The sequence below is a fragment of the Dacryopinax primogenitus genome, assembly GCF_000292625.1.
Source record: "Dacryopinax primogenitus strain DJM-731 SS1 chromosome Unknown DACRYscaffold_22, whole genome shotgun sequence".
NCBI classification, from domain to species: domain Eukaryota; kingdom Fungi; phylum Basidiomycota; class Dacrymycetes; order Dacrymycetales; family Dacrymycetaceae; genus Dacryopinax; species Dacryopinax primogenitus.
This window is the reverse complement of record NW_024467219.1, coordinates 463,102-490,113: the sequence shown is the minus strand read 5'-3', so window position 1 is coordinate 490,113 and position 27,012 is coordinate 463,102. Positions and strand designations below refer to the sequence as shown.

Sequence of the window (27,012 nt, the reverse complement as noted above, 5' to 3'; positions counted from 1 at the left end):
AGCAAAAGACGGGGAAGTGTCTTCCGTTCATTCCGCTCGTGCCTGATCTACAGGTGGACGGTTCTCCCCATGCGGGATAGACCGGCGCATCCTCAAGCCACATTCTTACATGTGCACCGAAGAACCTCCATCGGGCATGAGATACTCTCCGCGTTGACAATACTGACAGCGGATAGGAGAAACAGAGGTGCCAGGGGAAGTGTCGCCGGTTGACAGAATACCCAGACGCGGTCAACTGCCAGCGGAGCCGCCGAAGGGTAGAATCGACGAGAAAAGATACAACTGCTTGTTGAACTTGAAGAATGTAGGACGACTGCTTTGGAATATGGCCAGACTTGAGCCAAAAATAATTCACTGAGAGAAGCGTGTTAGGCTTGGCACTCCAGAAACTTGGCTGGGTTGGGCGGAGCGCGCAGGTTTTTCCGGGTTGATCGACGGCCGGGTTGGGAGTTCTTCCTCGTGCCAAATCGGATCCCAATTCAGTCACGCATTATCTTTCGAAACGCCGGTCAATGCCAAGCCATACATGTCATACCTGTCCTAGACGGAGATTCCGCGCAGATACACAACCCTTCCGAGGACGACAAACCACGTCTTGAGCCAGTGTAGTTCCCACCTCTCTCCGGGCGGCGCACCATGATCAAGGAGCTCCTTTACAGCACCGGAGGTCTCGCATGGGTGGAGGAACCAGCACATTCTGCCTGTCGTGGGGTGTTCCCCTTGTGTGAGGAGGGGGATGGGAGAGGCATCTGATTCCGGGCCGGGGAGGTCGATGGTGTGCTGCTCGATGTTGAGGGTAGACAGGGGGAGGGGAAGATGGAACAGCTGGGAACGGATAAGCGCTGGTAGGGAAAGAGGTGAACCACCTGTATTGATGTTGTTAGTGGCGGACTAGACAAAGCAGGGAAGAGCGAACTTTCGTCCGAAGCGGAGAAATAGAAAGCAGGCACTTGAAAGGTTGAAGAGAAGACGATGTTTTCGTCTACTGTCATGCGCTCGCTTGGAAACTCTGTGGCGGCGGCGGGGTCGTCAGGCATTTCGGGCATGCCGAGATCATCATCAGTGGCAGCAATAGTCGGCGATGACACGCTTCGATGTCCCGTGAGAGAGACAGTCCGATTGAGGTATCCGTATCCCGGAAAAGTCTATCAAGCAAGCGCCATCGCAGGAAGGACCAATATAGACAGAACAAGCAAAACAGGACGATGTTCGCATTCAGCCTAGCACATACTTTGCTATAAACAGCCTAACCGGATGATCTTTCCACCTCCAGCCATCCCGGATCTGCCTGAGCAATAGCGGATCCTCCTCTGGGAATTCATCGACTTCCTTCAGCCAAGCCCTGCATGCACTCTCGAACTGGTGTCGATTAAGCGTCGCCGACCAACTACTATCAGGCATAGACATGACAAGTCCAAAGCCAAGAATGAATTGCACCCGCTCCATGGCGCTGTTTCGCCGACCAGCCCTAAACGCCGTAAACCTGTACAGCTTGTGGCTGAGTTTTGACATTTGCATCCGCCATGGAGTGCTGTTACACAGCGCGTTGAGATTGAACTCACTCTTCACTACTACCGCGCACCTCACTCCCTCCATCTTCTTGTACGTATACTTGTGCTGGTTAACCACTCGTGCTGATAAGTGTCGATAGACAGGGGCTGCAGACATAAGGCAGCATGGCCGTAGGCAAGGTACGTTCCATGTGGCGCACAACACATTTCTCAGGACGAGTTACTCACGCTCTGGTGTAGAACAAGAGGTTATCAAAAGGCAAGAAGGGTATCAAGAAGAAGGTCGTTGACCCATTCTCCCGCAAAGGCATGCATGCTCCCGTCTGCACTTCCGTATCTGCTGCTCACACTCCGTAGACTGGTTCGATGTCAAGGCACCGAGTGTGTTCGAGGTCAAGAACGCAGGGAAGACACTCGCAAACCGGTCACAAGGCTTAAGTACATCTGTCATCCTTTCTCAGTCGTACAAGTGTGCTAACTTCACACAGAAAACTCTGCCGACTCTCTTAAGGGACGTGTGATTGAGCTCTCCCTCGGCGATCTGAATAAGGATGAAGAGTCTTCCTTCCGAAAGATCAAGCTACGAATAGACGAAGTTGCAGGCAAGAACTGCCTTACAAGCTTCCATGGGATGGACTTCACATCCGACAAACTCCGTTCTCTTGTCCGCAAATGGCAATCACTCATCGAGGCCCATGTTGACGTGAAGACGACCGATGGTTACCTGATTCGGATGTTCGCGATCGCTTTTACCCGGAGGAGACCTACGCAGGTGCGCAAGACGACGTATGCGCAGAGCGCGCAGATCCGCGAGATCCGTAAAAAGATGTTCGAGATCATGACACGCGAGGCATCGAACTGCGACATGAAGGAACTTGTGCAGAAGTTCATCCCGGAGGCGATTGGGCGCGAGATTGAGAAGGCTTGCAAGAGCATCTATCCTCTGCAGAATGTTTACATTCGCAAAGCGAAAATCCTCAAGAGCCCGAAGTACGATCCGTCAAAGCTCCTCGAGCTGCACGGGGGTGAGGCGGCCGCAGCTGATGAGACGGGTGCGAAGGTAGCGAAGGAGTTTAAGGAGCCTGAGATTCTTACTTCTGTATAGTCTTCTTTGCACGTATGAGTATGATGATGGTCTACATGTTGTTCCGTATGCCCACAAAATAGGAACGTATGTCCGCCAATCTCGAATGAGTAAAGTAACGAAGAGCATGAGTACGTATTTATTGGAAGCCAACTATGTAGTACGACACTACGCAGGTCTCTTCCTCTCCATCTGCTTAACCCTCGGATCACCCCTCTCCATCCTCTTCCTCAACTTCTGTTGCCTCTTACTTTCTCCTCCAGGGGCTTCCTGCGCCTCCGCTCCAGCCCCAGCTTGGCCCGCAATTGCGGAAAATGCTTGAACAGACTGCCGCAAGGAGGGGAGGAAGAAGGTAGCGAGTTTGTATAGGGCATAAGCTGGGATCTGGGGGCTATCAGTGGGACTTCTCTTGGTATGAAGGGAGTGACGTACGAGCAAATAGAAATACCAGACCCATCCCCCCAGTGCACCACTGCCAACCTCGCATCCCCAAGTCACAAACACCAGATCCCAAGCCCACTCTGTCATTCCCGGTGCCGCCAAGTCCTCCCCCGGACTGAGGAGCGCGCCCGAAGGGTCAAAGCGTGGTGTTCCTGAAGTGATAAGATAGCGATACGCGAGCAGTGAGGGGAGCAAGGTGAGAATGTAGAGAGCAATCTGGGAAGGTGGAAAGGAGCGAGATTGGAGCAGGTAACGTAGGAGAAGCCAGTTAATCTGTTCTTCGTGTGAGGGCGAGTGAAATGGCATGAAGCAGGAGTACGTACGTTTGCGAGTGCCATGCCAATGTTCAGTATTCGCAGTGAGCGCTCGTTTGCGGCTGCGAGTTTTTTGGAAGCTGCGTTAGCCTACATAGCAGTATTAGTATTCCTAGTTGGTATTGGATATTGGAAAACTGTACCATTGGTTATTAGCTTTTAATGTGTAAGAGATGATGGTATTATTATAAAGTTGCCAATGTAATGGACAGTACTAGTCTAAAATGGACCCTTATAGAAGGCGTCTATTTCCCGCAGTCATCTCCTGTCCTCTCCTCAACGTTCGACCATGTCCATCCCCCGCCCTTCCCTCTCCACTTCCTATGGACGACCACCATCCCCCACCTTATCCCACAGATCACAGTCTACCGTATCTGTAGCAGCAGACTTCGCAGGCGCACCATCCCGCATCATTAGCAAGAAAGGCCTGCGCGCCAGTTTAGCGGCGTACGATGAGGTGTGCACCTCACCAGCCTCCTTCCCACGAGCTAACGTTCTCTGGCAGCTTATCACCGCAGGAAGAGCATACCGACTCTCCCTAGCCCAGATATCAAAAGCACGGGAATCGTTTGCACTCGCAATCGAGCGCTGCGCCCGGCTAAAAGGAGTATCGGACGAGTCCTCAGGTTTCCTAGCTGCTTCAGGGCTGCACTATCTCATCGCCAACCAGGAGCAGGTCCTCGTAAGGTTTTCAATGTGTTTCATTGTTGCTGCTGAGAATTGTAGGGGGACACGATGCTGAAGATGTTCGAGGAACCTTTAGCGCAGGGGCTGGAAGCCTACAGAGTTAAAGTGACCGTACGTCACCCTCTTCTCCTCACGCGTCCCACTCATCCCCAACCCAGGATCGACAAATAACCTATGACCGGTCTCTCACCGAGCTCTCCCTCCAAATCCGTGCTACCGAAGCTGCTAACATCCGACACGGCCTGAAGCGACAACGTGATCTCACAAGCTTCCGCACAGCCCTCTCTACCCTCCAAGCGCAAGTCGACGCGCTAGACAGGCTCAAAGCGGAGTACTATACCTCCGTGCTCTCCTTCGAGGAAGAAACATGGGATACTGTACTCAGCAGAGTGGGGCACGTCGTCCGCAGCACACTAGACATCTACGAACGCGTCAGTGCGAAAGGGAGCGACTTAGCACTGGAACCGATCTTGGCACGCGATCCGGACCCATTTAACGCTTATGGAGAACCGCAGGAAAATAAGCTGTTTAGCATCCTCACTCCTTTGGGGATGATATCGCCTTCTCTTACGACGGTGGGTGGGTTTGGCCGATCGGAAGGCGGGCGTCACGGCGTACCGGGTGGTGAGAGGCAGGCGGAGATGGAGCCAGAAGCAGAAGGAACACCCGCAAGAGCACCACAGCCCGCATGGGGGCACCACAGCCCTGCAGACCTAGACCGGCCGCACTGGGGAGAACCGGACTCTCCGCGGGGATTTTATCCCCGCCTATCGGGGTATTCTGCTAGCTCGGCCATAGCGGAGGCGGACCCGCATGCGGTCAGCGGAAATGGGGTGCCTGGGGAGGCGGAGGGGCAGGGGGAGAGGGAGAGCCCGAGGAGGAAGGAGAAACGCTCGAGGCTGGGAAGGATTGACGAGCAGTTCGAACGGGGGCGGAAAGGCCCGGAGCTCGCGGAGGCGGGAGAGAGCACAAGTACGCCGACGCCGATGCCTGCGTCTACGTCCGCACGAGCGACTGGCGTCCCTGGCAGCAGAACACCAGTCAGTGGCGCTGAGCTCGATGCGCGCGACCAGCTGGTTGGCAAGGGGATTAGAGAGGGTGCGGAGAGTGCTGAGCCTGAGGGATCAACAACCACAGAGGCGATAGCGACTGAGGATTTAGATTCACCACAAGCGGCGTCCCCTTCGGCACAGGAATCAACCACAGTGCCAGAACCACTTCCTTCAACGCGCGACGCTGCAAGACCAGCTACTAATCCCTATTTTCCCGATCTGGACAGTCTGAGGGACGTAGGGGAGTTGGAGGCCGTCCCCGTTGATGGTAATCCAAAGCCCGGACGAGGAGCACAGGCACCAGGGGTAGGAGAGGGGGAAGGCGACAAGGCGGTCGATGCAGGAGATAAGGCAGAGGAGTTGGGAGAAGAGCGCCTGATGGAAGAACCTGCCCCTTGGGAAGGGAACGACGCGAGGGCAGACGGCCAATAATCGACGGGTTGAGAGGTGAATGGATTGCGACTCCTTTTCATCTGTATATAGCTACAATATCGGACGCTGCGATCCCTGTCTCCACCTCCCATTCGGGCCGGTGCTGAGCTCCTTCCTATCTATCCTGTCTTCTGTCTCCTCCTTCTATTCGGATTATGGGGCTTCGGTCGGTCAATTATCATTATTCTCCCTCTTGTCCTTTCCCCAGTCTTCACTCAACTTCCACTGTTCTCGCATTAGCGTCAAGCTCGATTGTTCAACCGACTGCAAGCCAGCCGTTTCCTCGCCAGCCCACACGTCATGCGCCAGTTTATCCCTGTGCTTCTGTCTCCGCCCCTTTCCTGCCCGTATGCCATACATCCCCAGCACGCCCTCCCTGGCTGGCGAAGGACTGCCAAATAGGGGGTCTCGCCCTTCCGCAGTTTTGGGGAAGGCAATCACCTCCCGGATCGAGGGGGTGTTGCAAAGGATGGACATAAGCCGGTCAAACCCTATCGCCATAGAGATGGTAAGTATAATGCTGTGTGGATGCTACCTGGCAACATACCGAGCGCGATGCCTGCATGGGGTGGTGCACCGCTTCTCAGGGATTGCAGGAGGTGATTGAACCGCGCCATCGTTGGTTTGTTCAGCTGCGGCACGGGTCAGCACAGCCGGACTGATCTAGACGGCAGAAGAGCCGAGAGTCACCTTGAGAATTTCCTCCATGATGAACTCCTGCAATACAGCGTCGTGTATACGAACAGAACCGCCACCGATCTCCATCCCGTTGAGGACAAGGTCGTAGTGCTGCCCCCGGACCTGCAAGATGCTGTTAGCGGCAATCCGAGACGGTGCAGACAAATCCCACCTTTTTCAGATGACGCGATTCTCCCATCATGAGCACATCAATGTCCTCTGGCATTGGGGCCGTGAAAGGATGGTGAGAGCTGGACCATTCACCTCCCACGAGGTCTGCTTTCTCCACGTCCTTCGTGAAAAGTGGGAACTCGGTCACCCACAGGAAGTGGGGCTCTTTCGGCGGCGTGTACTTCCCTAACAACAGGTGTCAATCACATCTGGGAGCAAGTATGGAATACACACCAAGCTTTTCTGCTTGCTCTGCCAGCGCCAACCTTAGACTGCCCAGAGGTGTTGAGCCACCCTAGGTGTGATGAGCGCTTGGGGTGTCCCGAATCCGGAGTCACATACCGAATGATAGTCATCCCGCCACCAAAGGAACAGGTGGTCTCCAACCTCGAGGCTCAGACTGTTGTTCAAGTCCCTCATAAGATCCGTATTGTTCCCAAATCTAACCTGGGGGTGGTCCGGAAGCCAGCTCATCAAGTTGTCCTCAGAAATCGTGATGCGCTGAATCTCAGAGTTGGGCTTCTTCCCAAGGAAGCGCAGGTCCCGAGTCGCAAATGGTGACTCTCGCGGTATGCGGAGACAGTCAACGGCACGGCACTGTTCAGTTTTTGCTGTTCGAATTTCTTCCTGGTATTCCATGGGCATGAGGGTAGTGAGATCGACGATCTACGCAAAGACATTGGTTTCTAACATCTCTACAGCAAAGCATAGCGCACCTCCAAAGGTATCCGTGTATCCGGCTTGTCTGAGCCATACTGACGACAATCTAGTCAGCGAGATCCCGCAACTTAATGCAGGCTTACTTTAGTCATAGCTTCCTGATACGTGATCGTCCGGAAAGTTTCAGGCAGGCGGACCCCTTCCATCTCTTCCCATATACGGCGTATGATCATCTCGATAGCATCTTTCACTTCGACCCCGCCTATTCGCCATCCACTGACGAGATCGTGCTCCCTGGGTGCCCACGACACAAATCCCATTTCCATATCAAGTTGAGTGAATTCCGGCTGGCGATCCTTGCGGCCATCCTCGTCCCGGAAACAACGCGCGAACTGATAATACTTTTCTATCGCTCCGGAACAGATCAACAGTTGTTTGGCTTGTTGCGGAGATTGTGCCAAAGCGTAGAATGTTGGTGGACTCGGAGGATCTCCACTTTCGTGCGGCACCGCTTCACCCTGCTGGTTTAGCGGGTGCAACCTAGTAGGCACGAGAAACTCGCGGGCTCCTTCCGGCGTAGAATTCAGCAACACGGGTGTTTCGACATCAAGGAACCCTGAAGTCAATATCAGACTGTTCTTGCCGAAGAGAATGAACCGTTAGACCTTGATGATCCAGAACATTGCGGATTACACGGGTGACCCTGCTACGTTTTCGGATATTGTTTGCCAGATCTTCTCGTCGAAGTTCTAAGTAGCGATACTTATTCCGGAATTCTGCGCTAGGCTACGAGGACATTAGCGATCTCAAACAGAGGGAAATCCTCGAACTGACCAAATTATCTGTTTGGGTTGGGTAAAATGCCAATGGTCGTTCGGCAGGGTTGAGTAATGTAAACTTCCTCACAATTAGTTCGACCTGCCCTCTTGCGCCCTGCAGCCGAATTGAGGGCGCGCAATTTTTAATGGAAAAAAAACTACTCACCTCCTTTCGGGCTTTGGATGGCCTAGCTTGTACAGTACCCTCAATAGATATAATCGATTCTGGAGGCAATTCTGCCAGGTCAAGCTCGTGTGGCATGTCCAGGTCGGCGGAGCGATACACGAGCTGAATGGTGCCGGTGTAATCCCTAAGAATAATGAATGACATGGAGCCGAGTTTCCTGCAGTATTCAAGTTAGATCGTGGTAAGGGCCGCAAGAGATGCCCGTGCCTAGCAGTTTGCAGCCATCCAGAAAGAATAACACGCTGGCCATGCTCCGATTCCGAGAGTGCATCACAATACGCAGTCCGGATAGGAAATCCGCCTTTCCAGACCAGCCGTTCATTAGACATATAAAGTTAATGGAATAAAACATAAACACCATTATGTGCTCGATACCGCGGGTTCGCGGTGTTACTAGCCGGAGAAGACAAGGAAACAAAGTCCTCGACTTGAGGAAGACCTTGGTCGATTATGGGGCCTGTAGCATGCACTCTCCCAGAGAAGGCCGCCCTGCTCCAGGATTTGCTGCATACGCGACTACAAGCTGACGTAGACCCAAGTCCCAGAACGTACTCAGCGAGCTGTAGTCCTCTGCGCATCTCTCCAAGTTGATGGACGCGAGAAAATCTCTTCAGGGTCGACATGGCAAAATTTGGTGGCGGTACGGTGAGAAGCAACCAATGATAGCGTCAACATCATTCACAGTACTAGTGTATCTACCGCTACATGTCCAAAATAATAAAGTCGATACTGAACACAATATTAGACATAGAACTACAACCTTAGCGATGAACCGTCCAATTGACCCACTCCTACTGCTTCTTCTTGTTCTGGTTGTTATTGTTGTTATTGTTGTTGTTATTGGCGGCCTTGACGGCATGTTTGGCGGTTGTAGCCGCAGTCTTCGCGGCTTTAATGGCCTTGCCGGCCTTGGCAGCTCCCACTGCGACCTTGGCGATGGTGGCAGCGGTTGTGACAATTTTGAGTGGTGGAATGAAGGTCGACACTACGTTCCCCACAACTTCAACAACCTTTCTGACGATCTTCCCAGCGGTCGAATTCCAGGCCTTCTTAACTCCCTGCGCAACCTTCACGGCTGCCTTCTTGATTCCCTGCCCAACCTTCACTGCGGCCTTCTTGATTCCCTCCCCCACCTTCTGGAAACCCTTCTTGATAGCACTCCCCGCCTTCTGGAAGCCTTTCTTCAGCTTACGACCAAAAGCTTTGAAGGCATCCCCGATTTTTGACCGTTTTCTCAGACGGTTGTCATCCTCCTCCTCGGAAGTGCGGGTGTTGATATCCTGAACATTTGTCACTTGTCAGATAGCGCGTCATGGGGCCTCAGAAACAAGACTGACCTTCTCCACAGTATACCGCGCTTCGAAATCTCGACGCAGAAGCACCTCACCGTTCGGGAGGCCGGCAAGGTCGAAATCTCGATCGGCGAGATAGTGCTCCGTTATGTCATCCCAGGTCCGGGAGCGTTTATACAGTCGGTGAGGGGTGGGAAGTGCAAGGATAGGATGTACAAGTGTGACCAGATAGAGTAGATAGTAGAATCTCATAGTTGCTGATTTGAGCAGATCTTGGTTGCGAAAGGATGCAGGCGACCAGCGCCTGTAAGGGTGAAATAATGAACGAGCGTAAGTGGGAGATACGAGAGGCCTGCTGCTGAGGAGATGGCATCCTGGCAGTCTCTATTTACGCAAGTTGCCATCTTTGCGATACGTACGGTTGTACACTGCTTAGGAGGCCGGAGAACACGGAGTTGCCTTGGTGTTGATCAGATAGTCAGTGCAGACCTGTTCGGAGTCATCAGACATCACTCCGTGCGACGTGTCCAGTCCAGATCAAAAACCTGATATTAGGGGTCCCTATCTAGCTCTTGCCCAAGTCCTGCCGGAAAGTTGAAGTTCATTAATCTTGATTGTGCATATGGTAACCGAGCAAGGAAACCTATCTATTGTCAAGTAGATTTTCAGGCAACGGAGGAGACGCACTAGTGACAGGTCGTGTGCTAGTCCAGATCGCACAGCTTGCATGGGAGTAGCACCTCACCATAGCCACGACTCTGATCTCCCCGCAATCTGTAACGCTTGATGGGGGTTACTTCGCCTTGGGCGCTATCATCATCGATATCGAAGCGCATATAAAGGCTACATGTCCAGAATAACGCTGTAAATACAGGATACTGCTATATAGCTACATCCATATCCATGGCCACTCCGCATTCCAATTCACCTGAACGGACTAAGCCATACATGGACTTAGTGCTTCTTCTTCTTCTTCTTCCCCCCCCCATCTGCCGCCGCTGCCGCTGCGGGTGCCGCTGCAGGCGGTGTGTTCGAATTCCCGTTGTTCGATGAAGCGTTGTCCGTGGCGGCATCTTTGGTTTGGTCTTTGGCTTGGTCTTTGGCTTGGTCTTTGGCTTGTTTTTTGGCTTGTTTTTTGCTGAGCTTCTCGGTGGCTTTTTTGCCGACGTTCTTCGCGGTTTGCCCCGCCGCCTTGACGCTGTCTTTGGCGGCTGAGGCGGTCTCCTTGGCCATCTTGACACCTTTGCCGACAGTCTTGCCGGCGGCTTTGCCCACATTTGCGGCGCCTTTGACGAGTTTGCCAAGTTTGGCAGCTCCCGAGGCAACTCTGGCGGCAGTGAAAACTCCTGCGACAGCTTCGAGTGGCGGTAAGATGGCTCCGGCTATGGTCAAGGCCACATCGACAACCGTCATGATGATCTTTCCGGCCGTTGTCTTGACCCATTTCACAACCTTCTTCGCTACCTTCGCGACACCCTGCCCAAACTTCTTGAAGCCCTGTCCAACCTTCTTGAAGCCCTCCTTCAACTTCTCTCCAACCTTCTTGAAGCCCTGCTTCACCTTCTGTCCAAACTTGTGGAAGCCCTGCTTCACCTTCTCTCCAAATCGTTTGAATTTCTCCTTGACGCTTGTTCGTTTGCTCAGTGAGGTATCGTCATCCTCATCGGGGCTGCGGGTATTGATATCCTTCAATCTGTCAGACAACGCACCGAAGGGTCATGTATAATGTCCCTCACCTCATCCGCCAAGAAACTTGCTTCAAGATCTCGACGCAAAAGCATCTCGCCATTAGGAAGACCAGTGAGATCGAAGTCCCGCTCCGAAATGTAGTATTCCGTTATATCATCCCACGTCGGAGCGCGTTTACGCAGGGGGTCCGGGATGGGTAGGGCGATAATGGGGTTGATTAGTGCCATCAGGCAAAATACGTAGTAGAGTCGCATAGTTGATGAGATTTGGAGAGTGATTCTCCGGAAATGGTGGCGACCAGCGCCTGGGATATTGCGATATTGGATGAAGGGGGGGTAAACAGAGTAACGAGACAGGCCAGCTGCGACGAAGGGGCTTATGCGGACCTCCTTATTTAGGTGGTTGCACAGAGACCCCTTTTTCCGAGCGGAATGAACGACGGCTTCACAGCATTGCGCATATGCGATGCGCGTGACCACGACCGTTCGAGGGCGCAGGGCACAGCACGTGAAACCCTAAGCTACCATACGGTACACTGTGACATCCGACTCTCGTGACAAAATCTGTGCATAGACGCTGACTAAGATACCTAGAGATACAAGCTGTCATTACGTTTCTTCCTGATGAGCGTGTTCATATTCAACTCCCCAGGATCGTCTATATCCGAAGGATTCCTCCATGCATACGCTCACGTGCCTCATTCAGTGCTGCTTCTTCGATTCAACGACCTTGGCGATCCCCTCACCTGCTTTGACGGCCATTTTGGCAGTACGACCAACGGGTAGGATGTTCATGGCGACTCTAGCGACGGCCTTGATCCCGTTGCCGATCTTCCTGAAAAAACCTTTGATCTTCTCCCCGATCTTGGAGCGGTCGTCAACCTCCACGTACTCGTCCTCCTCGAGCGCCCGTTCGGAGAAGTCCTTCGCAGGAAATCAACACTCAAACAACCGAGTCGTTTACAGAAATGTACCTGCTCCTCCTCATCTAGGAAACGCGCCTCAAGATCACGCCGGTGGAGAACATCGCCGTTCGGAAGCTCGGTCAAATCGAAATCACGTTCCGAGATGTACTCCGTCAAGTCATCGGCAGCAGGGGTACGCTTGTACAAGCGATTCGGGGTTGGCAAGGCGAATATGGGGCAAATGAGAGAAAGAAGAAGGAAGAAGCTGAAGATCTGCATCGTTGGCGGACTAGTGCGGTGTTTGGGATGTTGGGTTGAGTGGAATAGGCGACCAGCGCCGATAGGTGAGCAAGGAGCGTAGAGAGTGGGAGAGAAACCAGCTGCTAAGAGGAAGGTGTCAGTTTGAGTCGTTGTTGTAAGCTGGAATTTCCGTGCCAACACGAAACGCATGCAGCTATCAACCATCTGGGCGCACAGGCCTGGGATAGCACTCACACGAACGGCTCCACGGGAAAGACAGCATCAAGCATGACGAGCGCCATCCTCGGTAAGTCAGCGATGAAGGCGATACATGTCGCGGACGGCATTGTCATGTCGTTCAACCTACCCAGTGGTGTTACAGGTTGAGACATGAAACACAACGACAGAGCGACAGCACCGCATTTCTATCAGGACGAGTCACGCGCCCAGCGTTCCGAGGGAGTTTCGATACCAGTTGACATTGAAGTACATATATATGAACCAGAGCAGGTAGAGACAATCTTTGTCGGGTTAATTCACCAAGGTTGAATGGAAACCAGAGAGGTTGCTTCGTGCTGTGCAATCATCGGTGGAACACATTCCGGATGACTTGGGAATTTGAGAGCCGCGGAACTGCAGATTATACCTGCTTCAGGTATCAATGACTGGAAGTTGAATGCCTGTCGTAGGCATGAAAGATCGCAGTCCAACGTCGAACTCCTCGAATAGATATGGCCGAAATGAAGTGGAGCAACGGCGATGCGAATAGCACATCGTTTTGATCTCTTAAGCTGTCTTGTTCATATACAACTCGCTCGATTTGACTGCCTTGCGTTTCCAGCCAAACCAGTCGTCAGCGAGCTAAGCGCGCCGCGTCTATCATCCGTCCACATGAGGAGGCCGGTGCTCCCCAGCCAGCCTGAAAGCCAGAACAACCGCTCGAGGATGCGATCTGATGGTGCCAGTGCCACATCCCGTGCATAACGACCGGTGCCGCCATAACCTTGCCTGAGAAGGAAGCGTGGTCCGGGACCGTCCGGGTATCCCAGAACACGCGCGCTCTTCGCAGCCGATGCGAAGGTGAACGGCAGAATCTTGCTCCCTTGACGGCCGCGAGCCCTTCCAGAGTCCCAGACGAGGCGAACATCTGCTTGATAGCACTCTCCATCTATCTATTCTTTGCGCCTTTCGTCCAGGAACGCGTACCATTCGGCCCCGACGCGAGCGTCAACCAAGGCACAGAGCAGCACCGTTGAACGTGGACCCTTGTGCGGCTGCGGCTTGGAAGCACGCTTAGTCATCTCGCCTGTTTTCCCTTGGGTTGGGAACCTCCTGCAGCCCCAAGCGATTTCGCTGCCTCATGTCTGCAGCCCTTTTAACCCCAGGACTACGCACTGCCAAACGTCGTCTCACTCGTTTAGCTGCAACCATGGTATGTATCTATTCAACTGAAGTAGTCTACATCACTGATGACTGATCCCTGCTCCAGTCCTTCAACAACCCTAACGAAGTCGTCATCGTCTCCGGTGCCCGTACCCCTGTGGGCAATTTCCAGGGTGCGCTCAAGGGCTTCACTGCACCCCAGCTTGGTGTCATCGCGGTCAAGAAGGCCCTCGAGAAAGCCAAGGTGAATCCCGATTTGGTGGAGGAGCTCTACATGGGGCATGTCATCCAGGCGAACGTCGGCCAGTCTCCTGCTCGCCAGGTGGTGATCGGTGCCGGGCTCCCGCAGAGTACCGAGGCGACAACTGTGAACAAGGTCTGCGCTAGCGGGATGAAAGCCATCACGATGGCTTCCCAAGCTATCCAGCTCGGACACCGGTCCGTCATGATCGCCGGTGGCATGGAGAGCATGAGTCAGTCCCCGTGCGTACCCTCGATTCCCCAGGGGGTTCATTAGGGCTTATCGTATTTACAGGTACTATCTGCCACGTGTCAACCCTACCTTCGGTCATGTTCAGATGAAGGATTCCCTGCTCGTGGATGGACTCTGGGACGTGTACAACGATTTTCACATGGGCCAGGCCGGCGAGAAGGCTGCAAAGGATCATCAAATCTCCCGTGAGATGCAGGACGACCATGCCATCCAGACGTATCGTCGAGCGGAGGAGGCGTGGAAGAAGGATGCGTTCAAGGAGGAGATTGCTCCCATTGAGATTGTTGACAAGAAGGGCAACAAGACTGTTGTTGATGAGGACGAAGCATACAAGGTTGTCAAGTACGAGAAGATCCCCACTCTCAAGCCCGTCTTTGCCAAGGACGGCACCATCACTGCTGCCAATGCCTCGGCATTCAATGACGGCGCTTCCGCTGTTGTGCTTATGTCCACTGGAAAGGCACAGGAACTCGGCGTCAAGCCTCTGGCGAAGATCGTCTCATACGCTGATGCCGCAATCGCCCCGGAGGACTTCCCGATCGCCCCGACCGTTGCCCTTCCCCTGGCCTTGAAGAAGGCCGGCCTGACGAAGGATGATATCTCTTTGTTCGAAATCAACGAGGCATTCAGCGTCGTGGTCCGGGCATGCGAGAAGGTCCTCGGACTCGATCCGGCAAAGGTGAACATCAAGGGCGGCGCGGTTGCGCTCGGGCATGCGATCGGGAATTCTGGCTGCAGGATAGTTATCACCCTGGCTCATTCACTTGAGCCTGGCCAATACGGTGCGGCAGCAGTGTGCAATGGCGTAAGTTGCACCCCGTTTCGTTTTATTTTAGGGTCCTTTACTCAATTTTGCCTTCTAGGGCGGAGGAGCTTCTGCGATCATCATCCAACGGCTTTAGATTATTAGGGTTTGACCTGGGACCTGAGCTGATGCGCTGGAATGCTGGCCGGTGTCATGGATAATTGGACCGTAATCGATATTCATGGCGTTAATGCGTAGGGTCTGGTTGTATGGCCTTATTTGCCTTGACTAGATTAATAAAACCACAATGACTGAGGAGGGATTTTCTTATGTTATGTGGAAAGGAAGCTAAGGGAGTGCTACTGATGGTCCATCAAATCCGGAATAAGAGGGTTGCCGTGTGTTGCCTGACCCCACATGAGACAAGGTGTGGCTGAGTAAACGTGCCTTGTGGGTTTGCTTAAAACCCCCGCAACTAACGGCCTTAATTAGGCGGAACATTTCCTTTGGCCCAAACTAGTTCCGTTTTCTGTTCCCGTCCAATACTGTCCCCTCCCTTCCCTTTTCATTTCCCCATCCTCTCCTTCACCTCGACGTCCATCTTCCTCACTCTTACCTCACCTCCCGCTGCTCTACCTCCTCTCTCTCACCTCCCTCGCTCCCTCCTCGCGCTCAGGCATCTCTCATTTGCCACCTCTGTATATCTACAGATCCAACACTCTCTTACTCTCACACTCCTTCGTGCGAACGAGCCCCCCAAGCTTCTACACAGAAGACCCTCCCGCGTCCACTGTCTCACCCTCTCCCGCTCACGCATCACCTCTAACTTCTAGCAAAAATGCAGCCCACTACGCTTTTTGCCATGGCACTCTTGGCCGCCTCGGCCGTCGTCGCCCTTGACTCGTCCCTCCACGACGCAGGCGCGGTGGCAATGCCCCACCGCCGCCACCACGCTAAGATTGAGGCTCGCTCGAAGTGCAAGTCGAAGAACAAGTCGTCTTCCAGCTCGAGCAGCTCCAGCTCTTCCTCCTCCACCTGGACCGATCCCACGACCACGAGCAGCGCAGACAACTCACAGCCCACGGATAACGGCAACGACGGTGGCTCTGATAACTCTGGCTCGGGCTCTAACAACGGTGGCAGCTCAAACGTCGCTGCCAATCCCGGCAGCCAGTCTTCGTCTAGTGCTCTTGCTGGTATTAGCGCCTTCCTCGGCACAAACAACGGTGGCATCGGATGTAGGGCGCCTTTTATTCTTCGTATACAAATGCTGATGTCATCCCAGCTTGGTTCCGCACTGACTCTTCTTCCGATTCCACAAACGGTCGCTCCTGGTGCCAGCTGAACTACCAAGACGACTGGATGGGCACCGCTATCCCCGTCGGCACAATGATTGACTCTTTTGGTGGTGATGCCCAGGCAGCCATGAACGCTTACTGCGGTCTGGAGATCCAAGCTTACAACCCCGCCAACGGCAACACCGTCACGATGTATGTCGTGGACGGTTTCGATGAAGCGTGGGTCCTCACCCCCTCGTCCATGGATTTAACCATCGCCGCCTTTACCGCCCTCTATGGCAGCTTTGACGATAACAAGGACACCGTTGTCCAGAACATGAGCTGGTGGTTCACCGGAAAGTTCGTCCCCGTTCACCTTTTGTTCTCAGCGTCTTCTAACTTTCTTCCTCTGCAGCAAGAACCCCGCTTATGAGTATGATGCTTCCGGCTGAACGTCGACACCTTGATGTACAAGGTCGCTCCTCGCCGGTCGGTAGTGTGACCTATACCTGTCTGTATCTGAAATGTTTTCCCCTCATTCTTTTTTGCCGCATCTTGGAGTTGATTCTCTCACGGGTTCTGTATCTGGATATACATGACCTAACGCAAGTCGCACTCTACGTCGCATTACTCGTCTTTTTCTTTTACAATCATGATACGGGCTAGCTTGATGCCAGCAGTTTGGTCGAAAAGTTACAATCAGTCTGCAATTTGATTGTTGTGTGTACAGCGCTTTTGCTTAACGCCTCAGTCCGTCCCTTTCGGGAGTACACGCGAACAACATTGTGCCGAGAGTGAAAACGCGTTCGAGGGCTAAGGGCGTGTGGACTGTTGTTATGACGACCAAACATCGCGAAAGGAGGAGTCAAACACAGGCCTAGGATGATCACGTTCGGAACCTCGGCCGTCGCGAAGGGGACGCGACGGGGCTGGCTGATTCGCGGAACCAAGTCGGAAGCGGACAGTCACGAGGAGGCGGTTCCGTGTGGGCCGAGAGTGGCGGTGCCGGTAAAAGCGGCGTTCGGCTCGGTGATGAGTTTCCCCGGCGTTATCTTACTTCCTGCCAGTTCAGGGAACAGGGGACCTTGATGGTGTCCGCTGCTTATCCGTCCGGAATTGAAGGCCGACTATCTTACTGGTTGACTGCGTTGGGCGTGTGAAAAGCCTGGATTACACCGGCGTTTGATTGGGCTAGTTTGGAACCCAGGCTAGGGCGGCTTGAGTACTAGTACCTGCTCTGCGGACTGAGATCCCGAGTTCGTGTGATCAACCTGGGATTGCACCTCCTGCTTGACTTGACTGCGAGTGATCTTTTGTCGAGTAACATCAATACTCGCAGGCTCGATCTACCATGGCGTCCTCTGCCGTCGACCTGACATCGCTCGCTGAGGCATGCTTCACCTACCCTTCGATCGATAACCACACCCATAACCTGCTCCTCCCGAAATGCGCTATGGACCCCCCGTTGCATATCATGACCACCGAAGCTCTAGGACCACCACTGGACGATGTCTGGTGGGGGATGTCCCATATCCGTGCGCGGAACATGCTTTGCGAGGTGTATGGTCTCCCGGCAGGAAGCACCTGGGAGGAGATGCTCAAGGCTCGCCAGGCGATGGATTACGAGGAGATGTGCAAGCTCAATTTTGGAAAGATTGGAATACAGTGCCTTCTGCTCGATGATGGACTGAATAACCTTGCGGAGACGTGTTATGATTATAAGTGGCATGATAGGCTCACTACCAGTCCGACGAAGCGTATTGTTCGCATCGAGGTGTGCGCACAGGTCTGTATCGTCTCCTCTTAGAACAGTGTACACGGAAACTAAATAATCCCAGGATATTATCATGTCCATTCTGCGCAAGGCGGGACGCAACGCATCCCAGATAGAACTCCTTCCAGAAATCAAAACGCAGATCGAGGCATTCATCCGCACCTGCGTCGCCGATCCCGAAGTAGTGGGATTCAAGAGCATCGCTGCCTATCGCACCGGACTGGATATCGTCCCCTGGCCAGAGGCGGAGGGGGACCCAGTGTGCGGGCTTGAGGGCTTGATGAAGCAGTGGGTGGCTGGAGGAACCCTGAGGATTTCGAGAAAGGAGAAGAGGTTCGAGGATTGGTTGATCAGGACGCTGCTCAGGCTGATCGGGGACAAACCCTGTACGTCGTTTCGCGTGCCTGGATCTCGGCAGGCAGTGCTGATACGATGTGCAGTGCAGTTCCATACCGGGCTGGGAGACACGCATATGCGGTTGTTCAAGGGTGACCCTGCGCACCTGCAGGAACTTTGTGAGGAGTTCCCCGACGCAAGAATCGTGCTTCTTCACTCGGCGTACCCGTACACTCGCCAGGCAGGATATCTCGCGACATGCTTCAAGAATGTCTACTGTATGCTCACATGCTCTATCATGGATGTATCAGACTGACCCATTCATAGTGGATTTTGGCGAGGTCTTCCCCCAGGTTGCGGCGCACGGACAACGCGACATCATCCGACAAATGATGGAAATCACGCCTATGACGAAACTTCTCTGGTCTACCGACGCGCACCATCATCCCGAGTGCTACTATGTCTCGACGCGCCAATCACGAGAGGCGCTCTTTGAGGTGATCTCCGAGTTTGTGCAGCGCGGCGAGCTCAGCATTGCCGAAGCGGTGGATGGTGTGCAGAAGATGCTCTTCCATAACTCCAATAAAGCGTACAACCTCGGGCTGAAACCGATTCCGACTGGCCTGCCTATCCCGCCCTCTGTTGGACTCTCCCCTAGTCTAGACACCGCCCGCACTTTCCTCAAGCTGGATGAGCTAGTTGCTGCAGGCATCAAGTATGTCCGCGTCTCCTGGCTTGACTATACCAACAATTTCCGCTTCCGCCTCATGCCAACATCCCGGTTCATCCATGTTGCCCGCTCTTCCAATCCCGGAATTAACCTGACCATGGCGACTCTCGGACTCGGGCAGACGGACATGATGGCCCGTGGGTTCTCGGGCATCGGCGAGCACCTATACAAGTTCGATCTGAGCACACTGCGCCGCCTGCCTGAGGAGATCGCCAAGGACCACGCGAGCGTCATGGGCTGGTTCGAGTCCAAGGATCGGAGTATCGAGACGCGTAACCCTCTCTGTCCCCGGTCGTTCGTGGAGCGTTTTGAGAAAGAAGCGAAGGAGAAGTTCGGCGCGACAATGCTCGTCGGGTTCGAAACAGAGTTCATCCTACTCGAGAATATTGACCCGCCCAGCCCGGCGCAAATCGGCGGTTGGTCCACCAGCTTGAAGCACAGGACGGGCAGTGTCGCGGCCGCGTGCTGCGAGGAGATTGCCAGCACCATCCAGGCAGCGGGTATCGAGTTGCAGATGTTCCATGCTGAGAGCGGGCCAGGACAGTATGAGATCGTCACTGGCCCGTTACCACCGTTGGCGGCGTGCGACGCGATCGTACTCACGAGGGATATCATGTACCATGTTGCGGCCAAGTATGGCCTCAAGGCGACGCTGGTCCCCAAGCCTTTCCTCAAACCGAAGGCAGATTACGGTGAGTCAAGGATATCGACTTTAGAGGATATTTGTCTGATCTGCTTGATAGCTGCCTCTGCAACGCATGCCCACCTCTCTATCAAGTCTGACCCCCCGGCGCCGGGTTCAAATCATCCCGACGTCCCGAACCTTCCAGCGGACTTCGCTTCCTTCATGGCCGGCGTCCTCGCTCACCTCCCCGCAATTGCATGCTTCACGCTCTCAACACAGCCGTCCTACGCGCGTGTAGTGGACGGCAATTGGTCAGGGGGCACTTGGGTCGTGTGGGGACGTGACAACCGAGAAGCTCCTCTCCGCCTTTGCGGAGGATACAACGGCGCCGGGTTCAATGTTGAGCTCAAGACTCTTGATGGAACCGCCAATCCATATCTCGCTATTGGGGCTGTGATCGCTGCTGGCTTGATGGGCGTGGAGAAGAGGACAACGTTGACGCAAAGGAATGCGCTGGGCATTGTGGACCATATGACTCCAGCAGAAAGGGAGAAGATAGGTGCTAAGTTGCGGATCCCGAGGAGCTGGGAGGTGGCAAGGGAGACTTTGTTGCATGATCGCGAATTCCAGAAGGTAGTAAGCATGGAGGTCGTTAACGCATGGATCTCGGTCAAGGAGGCGGAGAAACTGCTTGCAAGCACGTATGATGACCCGCACAAGTTCTACACTACCTACTATTAGGTATTCTTGTCATTTGGATTCTGGTCTCCAGGGTTGTTCGCTCTACATACACGCCAAGCAATAATGTACTAAATTGTCAAATCGGGTTAGGGGAATTGCCTCACATGGTGGACGTTCGCGGACAGCCGCGGTGTTAGGGGTCCCAGCTGTCCATGAACACCCATCAGACGTGGCCTGTGCTGGACACCACCCATGTGCTACACTTCGGTCTTTAGATACATGATTATATAATTAGAATTATTATTTCTGAGCTTGAAATTTGAAGCCCAGCCCAGGCACGTCATTAATGACAGACCTACCCCGCATCTACACTTGGGTCAACTGCAGGGACTGCCTAGACTAGTGAAGTAAGAGTCCTTGCCATGTAGCAGGCAAGGTCTCAGTAATTATATTTTAGATAATTAATTACCTTCAATTAGCACACTACCAAGCATGGAAATTCCAGCAGCAGCAGCAGGAGGAGGAGGAGGAGGAAGACAAGGAGAGGGGAACTTTGCAGGACTTTTGACACAGAGTTTGTAAAGCAGACAATCAAGTCATATTGATACAGACTATATTGGGCACTAGGCCCATTAATACACTTCCAGTCCTTGAAATTGATTGTGATGAAGGATATTGTGCTCAGGAGAACATTGCCAGACAGAGAGAGAAGCAAAAGCAGAGAGAGACATCCCATCAACCAAAGTCAATGCTGTGGGATAAACCTAACTAAAGAGACCTACTAGGTAGTCAGTACCCAGAAAACATGTAAGTTAGCAACACTGACCTTAAAAAGGAATGAAAATCATTCCATTTGGCATACCACATAGATTGGGTATGGCTCTACTCCCTAGCCATTGCCCCCACTCCTCCCAGCCCTCCTCCTGCCCCAACTCCCCCTCCTCCCAATCCCATCCCTCACACTCCAGCTCCTACTCCTCCTACTCCTCCCACTCCCAATACCCTCCCCCACTCCTCCACCACATGCATTTTCTCCAGGATGATTGTGAGAGCATCAAGCATGGGCTTGAGGGCATCCAAAAGGGCAGCAAAATCTTTGACGAATTGGGCAATGGCCTGCAGAGAGGTCCACACCCAAATCATCTTGAATGGGTTAGTACAAATGCAAACAATAATAAATAAACATACCTTAAACATGCTCCATATATAACCCACAGCAGCTCCAATGCTGCTGCAAACTCCTCCATGGCTGGCAGCAAAGACCCAGAAGGCTAGGGTGAGGAACACCCCAAGGGAGGCAGTGGCAACAAGATACGGAGCATTGGGGAGCTCTATGGTGATGGTAATAGACATTTCGATGTCTAAAAAAGGTGAGTAAGACTCATAATAGATGAACCAACTTACTTTGAAATGATTACTCAAAATTCTTCTTTGGACCCTCCTAGGGGGGTCTAATTTGCTTCAGTTGTTGGTGGGCAATGTTGTGGTTGAGGAGGAGGAGGAAAGACAAGCAAACAAAAGAGTTCAAGTGGCTGCAAAAGCCAGGTAAGTAAAGTTCTTTGGAATGAAATCAAGCTCACCATTTGTTGCAGAGATAATCTCTAAAGGTTGATAATGCATTGTTAGTGTCATAAGTATTGCGGCCTATACAATAACTTACCTAATCAGGCTTCAGCAGTCTGCCCTGCACCACTCTGTTGAAGTTCAAAAAGTTCTTTGACCCTCCTAGGGGGGGTTGAATGAGCTTGAGCTTTGTCACAGGGTTCCTGGTGATTTTGAGGAAGCAGCAGAGCACTGGGGAGAAGAATGGCTGCGAAAAAATGAGTAAGTCATTGACACATTAGACGGTGTCAACTTACCCTTGATTGGCACGCGTGAGAGATGCAATGGACTTGATGGATTTGGAGGGTGAAGTGATATTGGAGGATACATTTGGATGACCAGACCTTCCCAGGAAGGTCTAGAGCAAACCTGTCTGTACCAATCACTTGTCCAAGTTCATGAGTGCACATGAGATTCAGAGCACAACAATGAATTAGCTAACTAATAGTACCATGTTTTTTGGGTGTTTGTAATTAGTATAGTATTATATTACCTCCACAAGTAATTAGTGAATGTAGGATCAATGTTTGAAATTAAAACTTACAGAGTGAGAAAAAAGCTGCCTATTCACCCAAAGCCTCATTGAGCTTTGTGAGAAGCTGTTCTGAGGCCACAATGCTTCTGTCCATCTCAGACATCTCCTTGACAGGCTCTGACCTTTTCTCAACCACAGCTGCTCCCTGGCACTTCACCATAATGATCTTACAGTGCTCTGGATTAGACCAAGAGTGCACATTGTTGGGGGGAGGGGGAGGAGTGGGTTGGCAAGGAGGGGGAGGAGGAAGGGGAGGGGGAGTGTACTCACCAGATTGAGTGATCCCCCAGAGTGGAGAGAGGGGGCAGTTGAGAACAGGAGGAGCAGGGCAGGTGAACTCCTCCATCCACTGCCTCCACATCTTCTCCACCTTCTCCCAATCCTCATCAGTCCAGCATCTTGATCCAAGCTTGCAAGACATGGGATGCAGTTTGTTCAATGCCATATAGTCAGACACTGAGTCCCATATATAGGGCTCGGTCTCATCTTTGAAGGCCTGGAGCTGCAGTTGCAGGGGCTGGGGCTGGGGCTTTGGCTTGGGCTGCTGGGGCTGGTGCATGGATGGTTGCATGCTGAGCTTCTGCAGACAGTCTGCTATCTCTGATCGCATGGTATCCAGTGCAGCTTGCAGTTGCTGGCCTTGATAGTCGAGGTCAGGGGGCTCTTCTCCTTTGAGGAGATGCCCCCTTCTTTGAGAGTTCCAGCTTTGAACTTCAGATTGGTGATGTTGAGGAGCTTCATGCACATGCAAACTTTGCTGTAGAATCTCTCATGAAGAATGGCAGCCTCAGCAAAGAGCTGATCACCCTGCAGTTGTTCCAGGGCATTGTTGGCCTTCTTCTTAGAGTGCATCTGGGGATTTGTGGTGTTGGCAGATTGCTGCTCCTCACATGTCTTCGCAGAGGGGTGGATCTTGTTCCTCTTCCAAGGGAAAGGAGCCCCCCCTGCAGCGATGTGCTGGTTGTGGATGCATTTGCGCTCCATCTTAATCCAGACCTTGGACTTATTCAAGTCCTTCCAAGGTGAGTTTGCCTTGGGATCTTTCTTGAGGACCTCCTCCCGGAGGAGGGGCTTGAGGATGGAGATGCCATCCAGTTGATATCACTCGATGTATGCATGAGGAATGTTTCCTGGAAGTACACCAGTGTAGTTGAAGAGGGTCGGGAGGTTGGAGGGCAACCAGGGCTTGCGAGAGTGCTGCACAAGGAGCATGTTGCACAGGCCAAGGAGATCTCTCACCTTGGCCTGTGCATGCACTCAGAGGATGTGGGCGTATGCTTGAGGCATGGGCATCAACAGGTTGATTCACTCTTGTGTGAAATCACCTGCCCAAGTCTTCTCCAGTGTCTTGAAGTCGTATAGGCACTGCAGGGGATGGGAAGGGGGAAGGTTGCTGAGTTCAAACACAGAGAGGAGGAGGAGGTGCTGGTGGGTGCCAATGAGCATCTGCGCCCACCCAGCATTGATTATGGTGGGTATGGCATTGTCAAAGAGCTCTTCAAGCTCTTGACTGGCCAGGGATTTCTCCCATACCCCTGGTGTCGAGTAGTACTCGTGACCAAGGGGTATGCCTGCCACATGGTCACAGGGGAGGATGTAGGGGGTCCACATCCTCATGTTGAGGTATGCCCACCAGGTGTTGGCATTCTCAGTGTCAGCAGGGGGACCTTGGCAGTAGACTCAATGGGGGTGGGAGGGGTCAAAGGGCTGGGCATACATGGTGTAGTTGAGTTTGCTTCGTGCCCAGAGGCACCTCAAGTACACCTGCGGATTGAAGGCAATCTTGCCATCTCCCTCTCCATGGTACAACTGGCAAAATCAAGTCTTGAAGTTGTTCCACCAAGCGCAACATTCCTTGTCTGACATGGAGTCAAACTGCTTAGTGGAACCTTTGAAGAGTCTTCAGTTGCAGTACTTGACCAAAAACTGACTCTTTGGGTTCCATTTGGCTTCTTGCTTGAGAAGGCTAGGCTCCGCAGTGTAATGCATGAGATAGTGCTTCTCAAGCTTGAAGATCAAAATATGGGATTTGCCCATAAAGTTTGCAGGGTGTTTGCCTAGATAGTTAGTTAGTTTCCTGATTGATTCAAGGAAACAAAGTAGATCAAGACTGACCGGAAGGTGTATCCTCCACCCTCACAGGCTCTGGGAACCCTCTTGGCAACTTGGGGGCATATTCAGAGGGGAGACAGGGCGTGTGGTGAAGGCCACTCTCATAAGTCACAAAGGGCATCTATGACATGTCAGCAAGTGAATGCCTGTACCATTAGCATGTACACTTACATGTGTGAATGAAATCAATAGTCTGTCTTCTCCAGGGCTTGAAGTACTTTCCCTCATCACAGTTAGCTCCCAACACAGGAGAACACTGTGGAAGGGGCAGGGAGTGAATACTCAGGTGCCAGTGACAGCCACCTTTGTATGAGCTCACCTCAATACCTCTATCCGCTGACCCTCCTGGGAGGGTCCTGCCAAATGAGGTAGCTGAGGGAGAGGGGCATTGCTGAGGCCCACAGTGAGGGACAAGAAGTGGAGGTTGGTGAGGAGGAGGTCAACAGTGGTAGTGTGCCAGAAGGGACTGAGCAGTTTTGGCCTTTGCTTGGTGCAGACTAAGTGTCCCTGAGAGGCTGTGTTACATTAACGAGCTTCCTGATTGGATAAGCTCACATCCACAAGGTGGCAGTGTAGTTTTAATACATTAACTCCAAGTCACATGTCTGCAAAGCAGCCTAAGTGGCCTCCCCCTGTCAACCCATTTTATTCTCTCTTCATCATCCCCCTCTCCCTCCTCACCATCACTGCTGCTGCTGCCCCCACCACCACCAACACCACCACCACCACCAACACCACCACCACCACCACCACCACCACCACACCTCCCTTTCTCTCCTCTCCCCCTCCCCTCCTCCCTCCTCCCCTTCAAGCCCTGTCCTCCTAAGGAGGTTACCAGGTTTGGAGCTCGACAGTGGCTGTCATTGGCACCTAAGAGCAAGGAGCAAGGAGCAGATCTCAACGCCTGCAAGCCCAGTGAGATCCCAGTATCCATCTCCCTCATACCCTCACCATCTCTGCACACGTACAACATCCCTTCTCCCTCATCACCTTTGCTGCCAGAGGCCATAAAAGGCACCGAAAGCTCTTCCCTTTGGCTCCAGTGATGGATCAGGCATTGGGACATCCCCTCTCCTCCTTTTTTTTTTTTTGCCAAACTGGATTCAATCGATGACCCCACGGTTATCCCACCAGGCTTGAATCTCTTCCTCCACCTCCGTATCCCCACCATTGAACTCTTGCCTACCAAGGGCAAACTTAACCAGGCAACATGACAAGTGAAGGTGGCCACACTGGAATCAGATCTGGTGGACCATTGGTTTACCTGCCTAGAATGTCTCATATTCTTGCGAGAATGGCTGATCTATGCACATGAAGTCAGCTTTCAGTCAGGCCTGGAGCTTTGTGATGCAAGCAAATCCGCCGACTCACATGATAATCTTCAATGCCAACTCCAGGCAAGCTGGGGAGACCAGATTGCTCTCCCTCTACATATCAATATTTTTGCCTCTGCTGTCTCTCTCCTTGCTGCATTCTTGTATTGCAGAGGGGTTTCCCTTCTGTTGAATGTTTGCCAGGATGCCATTGATGCCTGGCTTGCATCTCTGCCTCACAAAGACTGGAGACCACAAGTCCTCCTTGGGGACTGGGACTACACAGCAGTCCTTCAGCCTGCACCCTCTGTCTCCCCAGCTTGCCAACTGCAATCCTTCATTTGGCCTCCTTGGCTTCCCGAACACATCCTCCAGCAACTCGGCCCACTGACGTTTGACCGTGCCTTTGAGCATCCGGAGTTGTTCTTCAGCCAAGGGTACTCACCCAGTGCTGAGAAACTGCAGGTGGTTCAAGCCAAACGGAATCACTATGAGGTAGCAAGGGCAAACACACAATGAGTGCAAGGGCTAACCTTAGCCATCCAAGGTGTCTTGGCCCCCCTCCAATCCACTCAGGCACCAACACCTCCTCTTCCTCAAGCACCATCTTCCCCCGAAGCCCTGTCTCGCCCCCCTTCTTCTCCTCGAATGCGTTCTCCTCCTCCCCCTCCTCGTTCACCCACTCCCCCTCTCCCTCCTCATCCCCCTCCTCAATCTCCCTCACCTGCTCCCCCTCCCCCCCCAGGCATGCACACCCCTTCCCCCTCCTGTTCCCACATATCAGAAGAGGCCTGAGAGATGTGCAGAGTCTCCTCATTGTCGAAGGGAGATGGATTGTGGATGCTCATGGAGTCCCTGGCAATCTTATCACCCTGTGGAACCGGCAGTCCCTCAGACACCTGCTCACACACCTCCTCATGCAGTGGCACCTGTCCAAGCTCATTCAGCTGGGAGGGGATGGGGATTGGCATCTGAAACTGCTCCCGCTTCAGCAGATCAAGCAGGGTGGGGCTGGGGAGCTGTCAGGGCACCAGCTCATTGCTTGGTCAAGAGACATGACTAAGCCTTTATGACATGGAAGTAGCTGGTATACCTTGGCATGTGCTGGAACCTGCTGGAAGGATTGGATGGTCAGGTGACCTGCTGTGCATGGCTGTGCATGACCTCTTATGACCTCATCCTTGGTCATATGACCTGATCACCTGACTAGGCTGAGTAAGCAAGATGTTCTAGCAGGTCCACCACA

At 52.9% G+C, this 27,012-nt stretch overlaps 12 protein-coding genes across 12 annotated transcripts; 5 read left to right on the top strand and 7 right to left on the bottom strand.

Annotated features, from left to right (window-relative positions):
• Nucleotides 1–540: 540 nt before the first annotated feature.
• Nucleotides 541–1,375, bottom strand: DACRYDRAFT_119309 (uncharacterized protein; the record flags this gene model as incomplete). Its single annotated transcript, XM_040770764.1, has 3 exons — nucleotides 1,252–1,375; nucleotides 917–1,145; nucleotides 541–866 (listed from the first exon to the last, which is right to left on the bottom strand). The coding sequence occupies exons 2-3, from the start codon at nucleotides 1,044–1,046 to the stop codon at nucleotides 541–543; spliced, it is 456 nt and encodes a 151-aa protein (XP_040624545.1). The 5' UTR covers nucleotides 1,047–1,145; nucleotides 1,252–1,375.
• A 193-nt stretch (nucleotides 1,376–1,568) lies between these two features.
• DACRYDRAFT_25015 (40S ribosomal protein S1) lies at nucleotides 1,569–2,641 on the top strand. The gene is made up of 5 exons (XM_040773965.1): nucleotides 1,569–1,602; nucleotides 1,652–1,691; nucleotides 1,752–1,818; nucleotides 1,869–1,949; nucleotides 2,000–2,641. Exons 2-5 carry the CDS (start codon nucleotides 1,677–1,679, stop codon nucleotides 2,614–2,616), a joined length of 780 nt encoding a protein of 259 aa, XP_040624544.1. The 5' UTR covers nucleotides 1,569–1,602; nucleotides 1,652–1,676; the 3' UTR covers nucleotides 2,617–2,641.
• An 80-nt stretch (nucleotides 2,642–2,721) lies between these two features.
• Nucleotides 2,722–3,374, bottom strand: DACRYDRAFT_119307 (uncharacterized protein; the record flags this gene model as incomplete). The annotated part of the gene is made up of 3 exons (XM_040770763.1): nucleotides 2,722–2,979; nucleotides 3,028–3,309; nucleotides 3,360–3,374. The coding sequence occupies 3 exons, from the start codon at nucleotides 3,372–3,374 to the stop codon at nucleotides 2,764–2,766; spliced, it is 513 nt and encodes a 170-aa protein (XP_040624543.1). The 3' UTR covers nucleotides 2,722–2,763.
• A 265-nt stretch (nucleotides 3,375–3,639) lies between these two features.
• Nucleotides 3,640–5,701, top strand: DACRYDRAFT_119306 (uncharacterized protein; the record flags this gene model as incomplete). The annotated part of the gene is made up of 4 exons (XM_040770762.1): nucleotides 3,640–3,807; nucleotides 3,856–4,032; nucleotides 4,077–4,148; nucleotides 4,196–5,701. 4 exons carry the CDS (start codon nucleotides 3,640–3,642, stop codon nucleotides 5,519–5,521), a joined length of 1,743 nt encoding a protein of 580 aa, XP_040624542.1. The 3' UTR covers nucleotides 5,522–5,701.
• On the bottom strand, nucleotides 5,693–8,604 carry DACRYDRAFT_119305 (uncharacterized protein; the record flags this gene model as incomplete). The annotated part of the gene is made up of 13 exons (XM_040770761.1): nucleotides 8,394–8,604; nucleotides 8,243–8,336; nucleotides 8,015–8,192; nucleotides 7,865–7,963; nucleotides 7,696–7,816; nucleotides 7,174–7,646; nucleotides 7,087–7,125; nucleotides 6,713–7,036; nucleotides 6,605–6,665; nucleotides 6,372–6,556; nucleotides 6,212–6,322; nucleotides 6,069–6,153; nucleotides 5,693–6,012 (listed from the first exon to the last, which is right to left on the bottom strand). The coding sequence occupies exons 3-13, from the start codon at nucleotides 8,177–8,179 to the stop codon at nucleotides 5,693–5,695; spliced, it is 1,983 nt and encodes a 660-aa protein (XP_040624541.1). The 5' UTR covers nucleotides 8,180–8,192; nucleotides 8,243–8,336; nucleotides 8,394–8,604.
• Nucleotides 8,605–8,826: 222 nt separating this feature from the next.
• On the bottom strand, nucleotides 8,827–9,579 carry DACRYDRAFT_111683 (uncharacterized protein; the record flags this gene model as incomplete). Its single annotated transcript, XM_040769277.1, has 2 exons — nucleotides 8,827–9,315; nucleotides 9,373–9,579. The coding sequence occupies 2 exons, from the start codon at nucleotides 9,577–9,579 to the stop codon at nucleotides 8,827–8,829; spliced, it is 696 nt and encodes a 231-aa protein (XP_040624540.1).
• A 628-nt stretch (nucleotides 9,580–10,207) lies between these two features.
• On the bottom strand, nucleotides 10,208–11,270 carry DACRYDRAFT_119304 (uncharacterized protein; the record flags this gene model as incomplete). Its single annotated transcript, XM_040770760.1, has 2 exons — nucleotides 10,208–11,013; nucleotides 11,064–11,270. The coding sequence occupies 2 exons, from the start codon at nucleotides 11,268–11,270 to the stop codon at nucleotides 10,282–10,284; spliced, it is 939 nt and encodes a 312-aa protein (XP_040624539.1). The 3' UTR covers nucleotides 10,208–10,281.
• Nucleotides 11,271–11,580: 310 nt separating this feature from the next.
• On the bottom strand, nucleotides 11,581–12,210 carry DACRYDRAFT_25013 (uncharacterized protein). The gene is made up of 2 exons (XM_040773964.1): nucleotides 11,990–12,210; nucleotides 11,581–11,939 (listed from the first exon to the last, which is right to left on the bottom strand). Exons 1-2 carry the CDS (start codon nucleotides 12,197–12,199, stop codon nucleotides 11,718–11,720), a joined length of 432 nt encoding a protein of 143 aa, XP_040624538.1. The 5' UTR covers nucleotides 12,200–12,210; the 3' UTR covers nucleotides 11,581–11,717.
• A 1,230-nt stretch (nucleotides 12,211–13,440) lies between these two features.
• Nucleotides 13,441–15,100, top strand: DACRYDRAFT_25012 (uncharacterized protein). Its single transcript, XM_040773963.1, has 4 exons — nucleotides 13,441–13,592; nucleotides 13,650–14,026; nucleotides 14,079–14,841; nucleotides 14,900–15,100. The coding sequence occupies exons 1-4, from the start codon at nucleotides 13,521–13,523 to the stop codon at nucleotides 14,936–14,938; spliced, it is 1,251 nt and encodes a 416-aa protein (XP_040624537.1). The 5' UTR covers nucleotides 13,441–13,520; the 3' UTR covers nucleotides 14,939–15,100.
• Nucleotides 15,101–15,374: 274 nt separating this feature from the next.
• Nucleotides 15,375–16,789, top strand: DACRYDRAFT_25011 (uncharacterized protein). The gene is made up of 3 exons (XM_040773962.1): nucleotides 15,375–16,019; nucleotides 16,067–16,418; nucleotides 16,474–16,789. Exons 1-3 carry the CDS (start codon nucleotides 15,620–15,622, stop codon nucleotides 16,508–16,510), a joined length of 789 nt encoding a protein of 262 aa, XP_040624536.1. The 5' UTR covers nucleotides 15,375–15,619; the 3' UTR covers nucleotides 16,511–16,789.
• A 620-nt stretch (nucleotides 16,790–17,409) lies between these two features.
• DACRYDRAFT_119300 (glutamine synthetase/guanido kinase) lies at nucleotides 17,410–20,319 on the top strand (the record flags this gene model as incomplete). The annotated part of the gene is made up of 5 exons (XM_040770759.1): nucleotides 17,410–17,844; nucleotides 17,897–18,218; nucleotides 18,273–18,446; nucleotides 18,496–19,590; nucleotides 19,642–20,319. 5 exons carry the CDS (start codon nucleotides 17,410–17,412, stop codon nucleotides 20,262–20,264), a joined length of 2,649 nt encoding a protein of 882 aa, XP_040624535.1. The 3' UTR covers nucleotides 20,265–20,319.
• An 842-nt stretch (nucleotides 20,320–21,161) lies between these two features.
• DACRYDRAFT_18597 (uncharacterized protein) lies at nucleotides 21,162–26,583 on the bottom strand (the record flags this gene model as incomplete). Its single annotated transcript, XM_040771370.1, has 19 exons — nucleotides 21,162–21,347; nucleotides 21,393–21,565; nucleotides 21,785–21,805; nucleotides 22,064–22,164; nucleotides 22,464–22,518; nucleotides 22,612–23,052; nucleotides 23,148–23,412; nucleotides 23,581–23,597; nucleotides 23,667–23,912; nucleotides 24,273–24,398; nucleotides 24,457–24,574; nucleotides 24,625–24,709; nucleotides 24,773–24,968; nucleotides 25,135–25,323; nucleotides 25,574–25,635; nucleotides 25,825–25,880; nucleotides 26,007–26,191; nucleotides 26,212–26,225; nucleotides 26,300–26,583. The coding sequence occupies 19 exons, from the start codon at nucleotides 26,581–26,583 to the stop codon at nucleotides 21,162–21,164; spliced, it is 2,820 nt and encodes a 939-aa protein (XP_040624534.1).
• Nucleotides 26,584–27,012: the final 429 nt, after the last annotated feature.

What these genes read in the sequence shown, in the direction of transcription:
- DACRYDRAFT_25013 (XM_040773964.1), bottom strand. Translation starts at nt 12,199, where the DNA reads ATGCAGATCTTCAGCTTCTTCCTTCTTCTTTCTCTCATTTGCCCCATA. An exon ending in TCCTAGATGAGGAGGAGCAG is followed by an intron (nt 11,940 to 11,989) that starts GTACATTTCTGT and finishes TTTCCTGCGAAG; the next exon opens with GACTTCTCCGAACGGGCGCT.
- DACRYDRAFT_25011 (XM_040773962.1), top strand. Translation starts at nt 15,620, where the DNA reads ATGCAGCCCACTACGCTTTTTGCCATGGCACTCTTGGCCGCCTCGGCC. An exon ending in AAACAACGGTGGCATCGGAT is followed by an intron (nt 16,020 to 16,066) that starts GTAGGGCGCCTT and finishes ATGTCATCCCAG; the next exon opens with CTTGGTTCCGCACTGACTCT. An exon ending in AGCTGGTGGTTCACCGGAAA is followed by an intron (nt 16,419 to 16,473) that starts GTTCGTCCCCGT and finishes CTTCCTCTGCAG; the next exon opens with CAAGAACCCCGCTTATGAGT.
- DACRYDRAFT_25012 (XM_040773963.1), top strand. Translation starts at nt 13,521, where the DNA reads ATGTCTGCAGCCCTTTTAACCCCAGGACTACGCACTGCCAAACGTCGT. An exon ending in CTCGTTTAGCTGCAACCATG is followed by an intron (nt 13,593 to 13,649) that starts GTATGTATCTAT and finishes TCCCTGCTCCAG; the next exon opens with TCCTTCAACAACCCTAACGA. An exon ending in GAGAGCATGAGTCAGTCCCC is followed by an intron (nt 14,027 to 14,078) that starts GTGCGTACCCTC and finishes TCGTATTTACAG; the next exon opens with GTACTATCTGCCACGTGTCA.
- DACRYDRAFT_25015 (XM_040773965.1), top strand. An exon ending in TGACCCATTCTCCCGCAAAG is followed by an intron (nt 1,819 to 1,868) that starts GCATGCATGCTC and finishes CACACTCCGTAG; the next exon opens with ACTGGTTCGATGTCAAGGCA. An exon ending in AAACCGGTCACAAGGCTTAA is followed by an intron (nt 1,950 to 1,999) that starts GTACATCTGTCA and finishes AACTTCACACAG; the next exon opens with AAAACTCTGCCGACTCTCTT.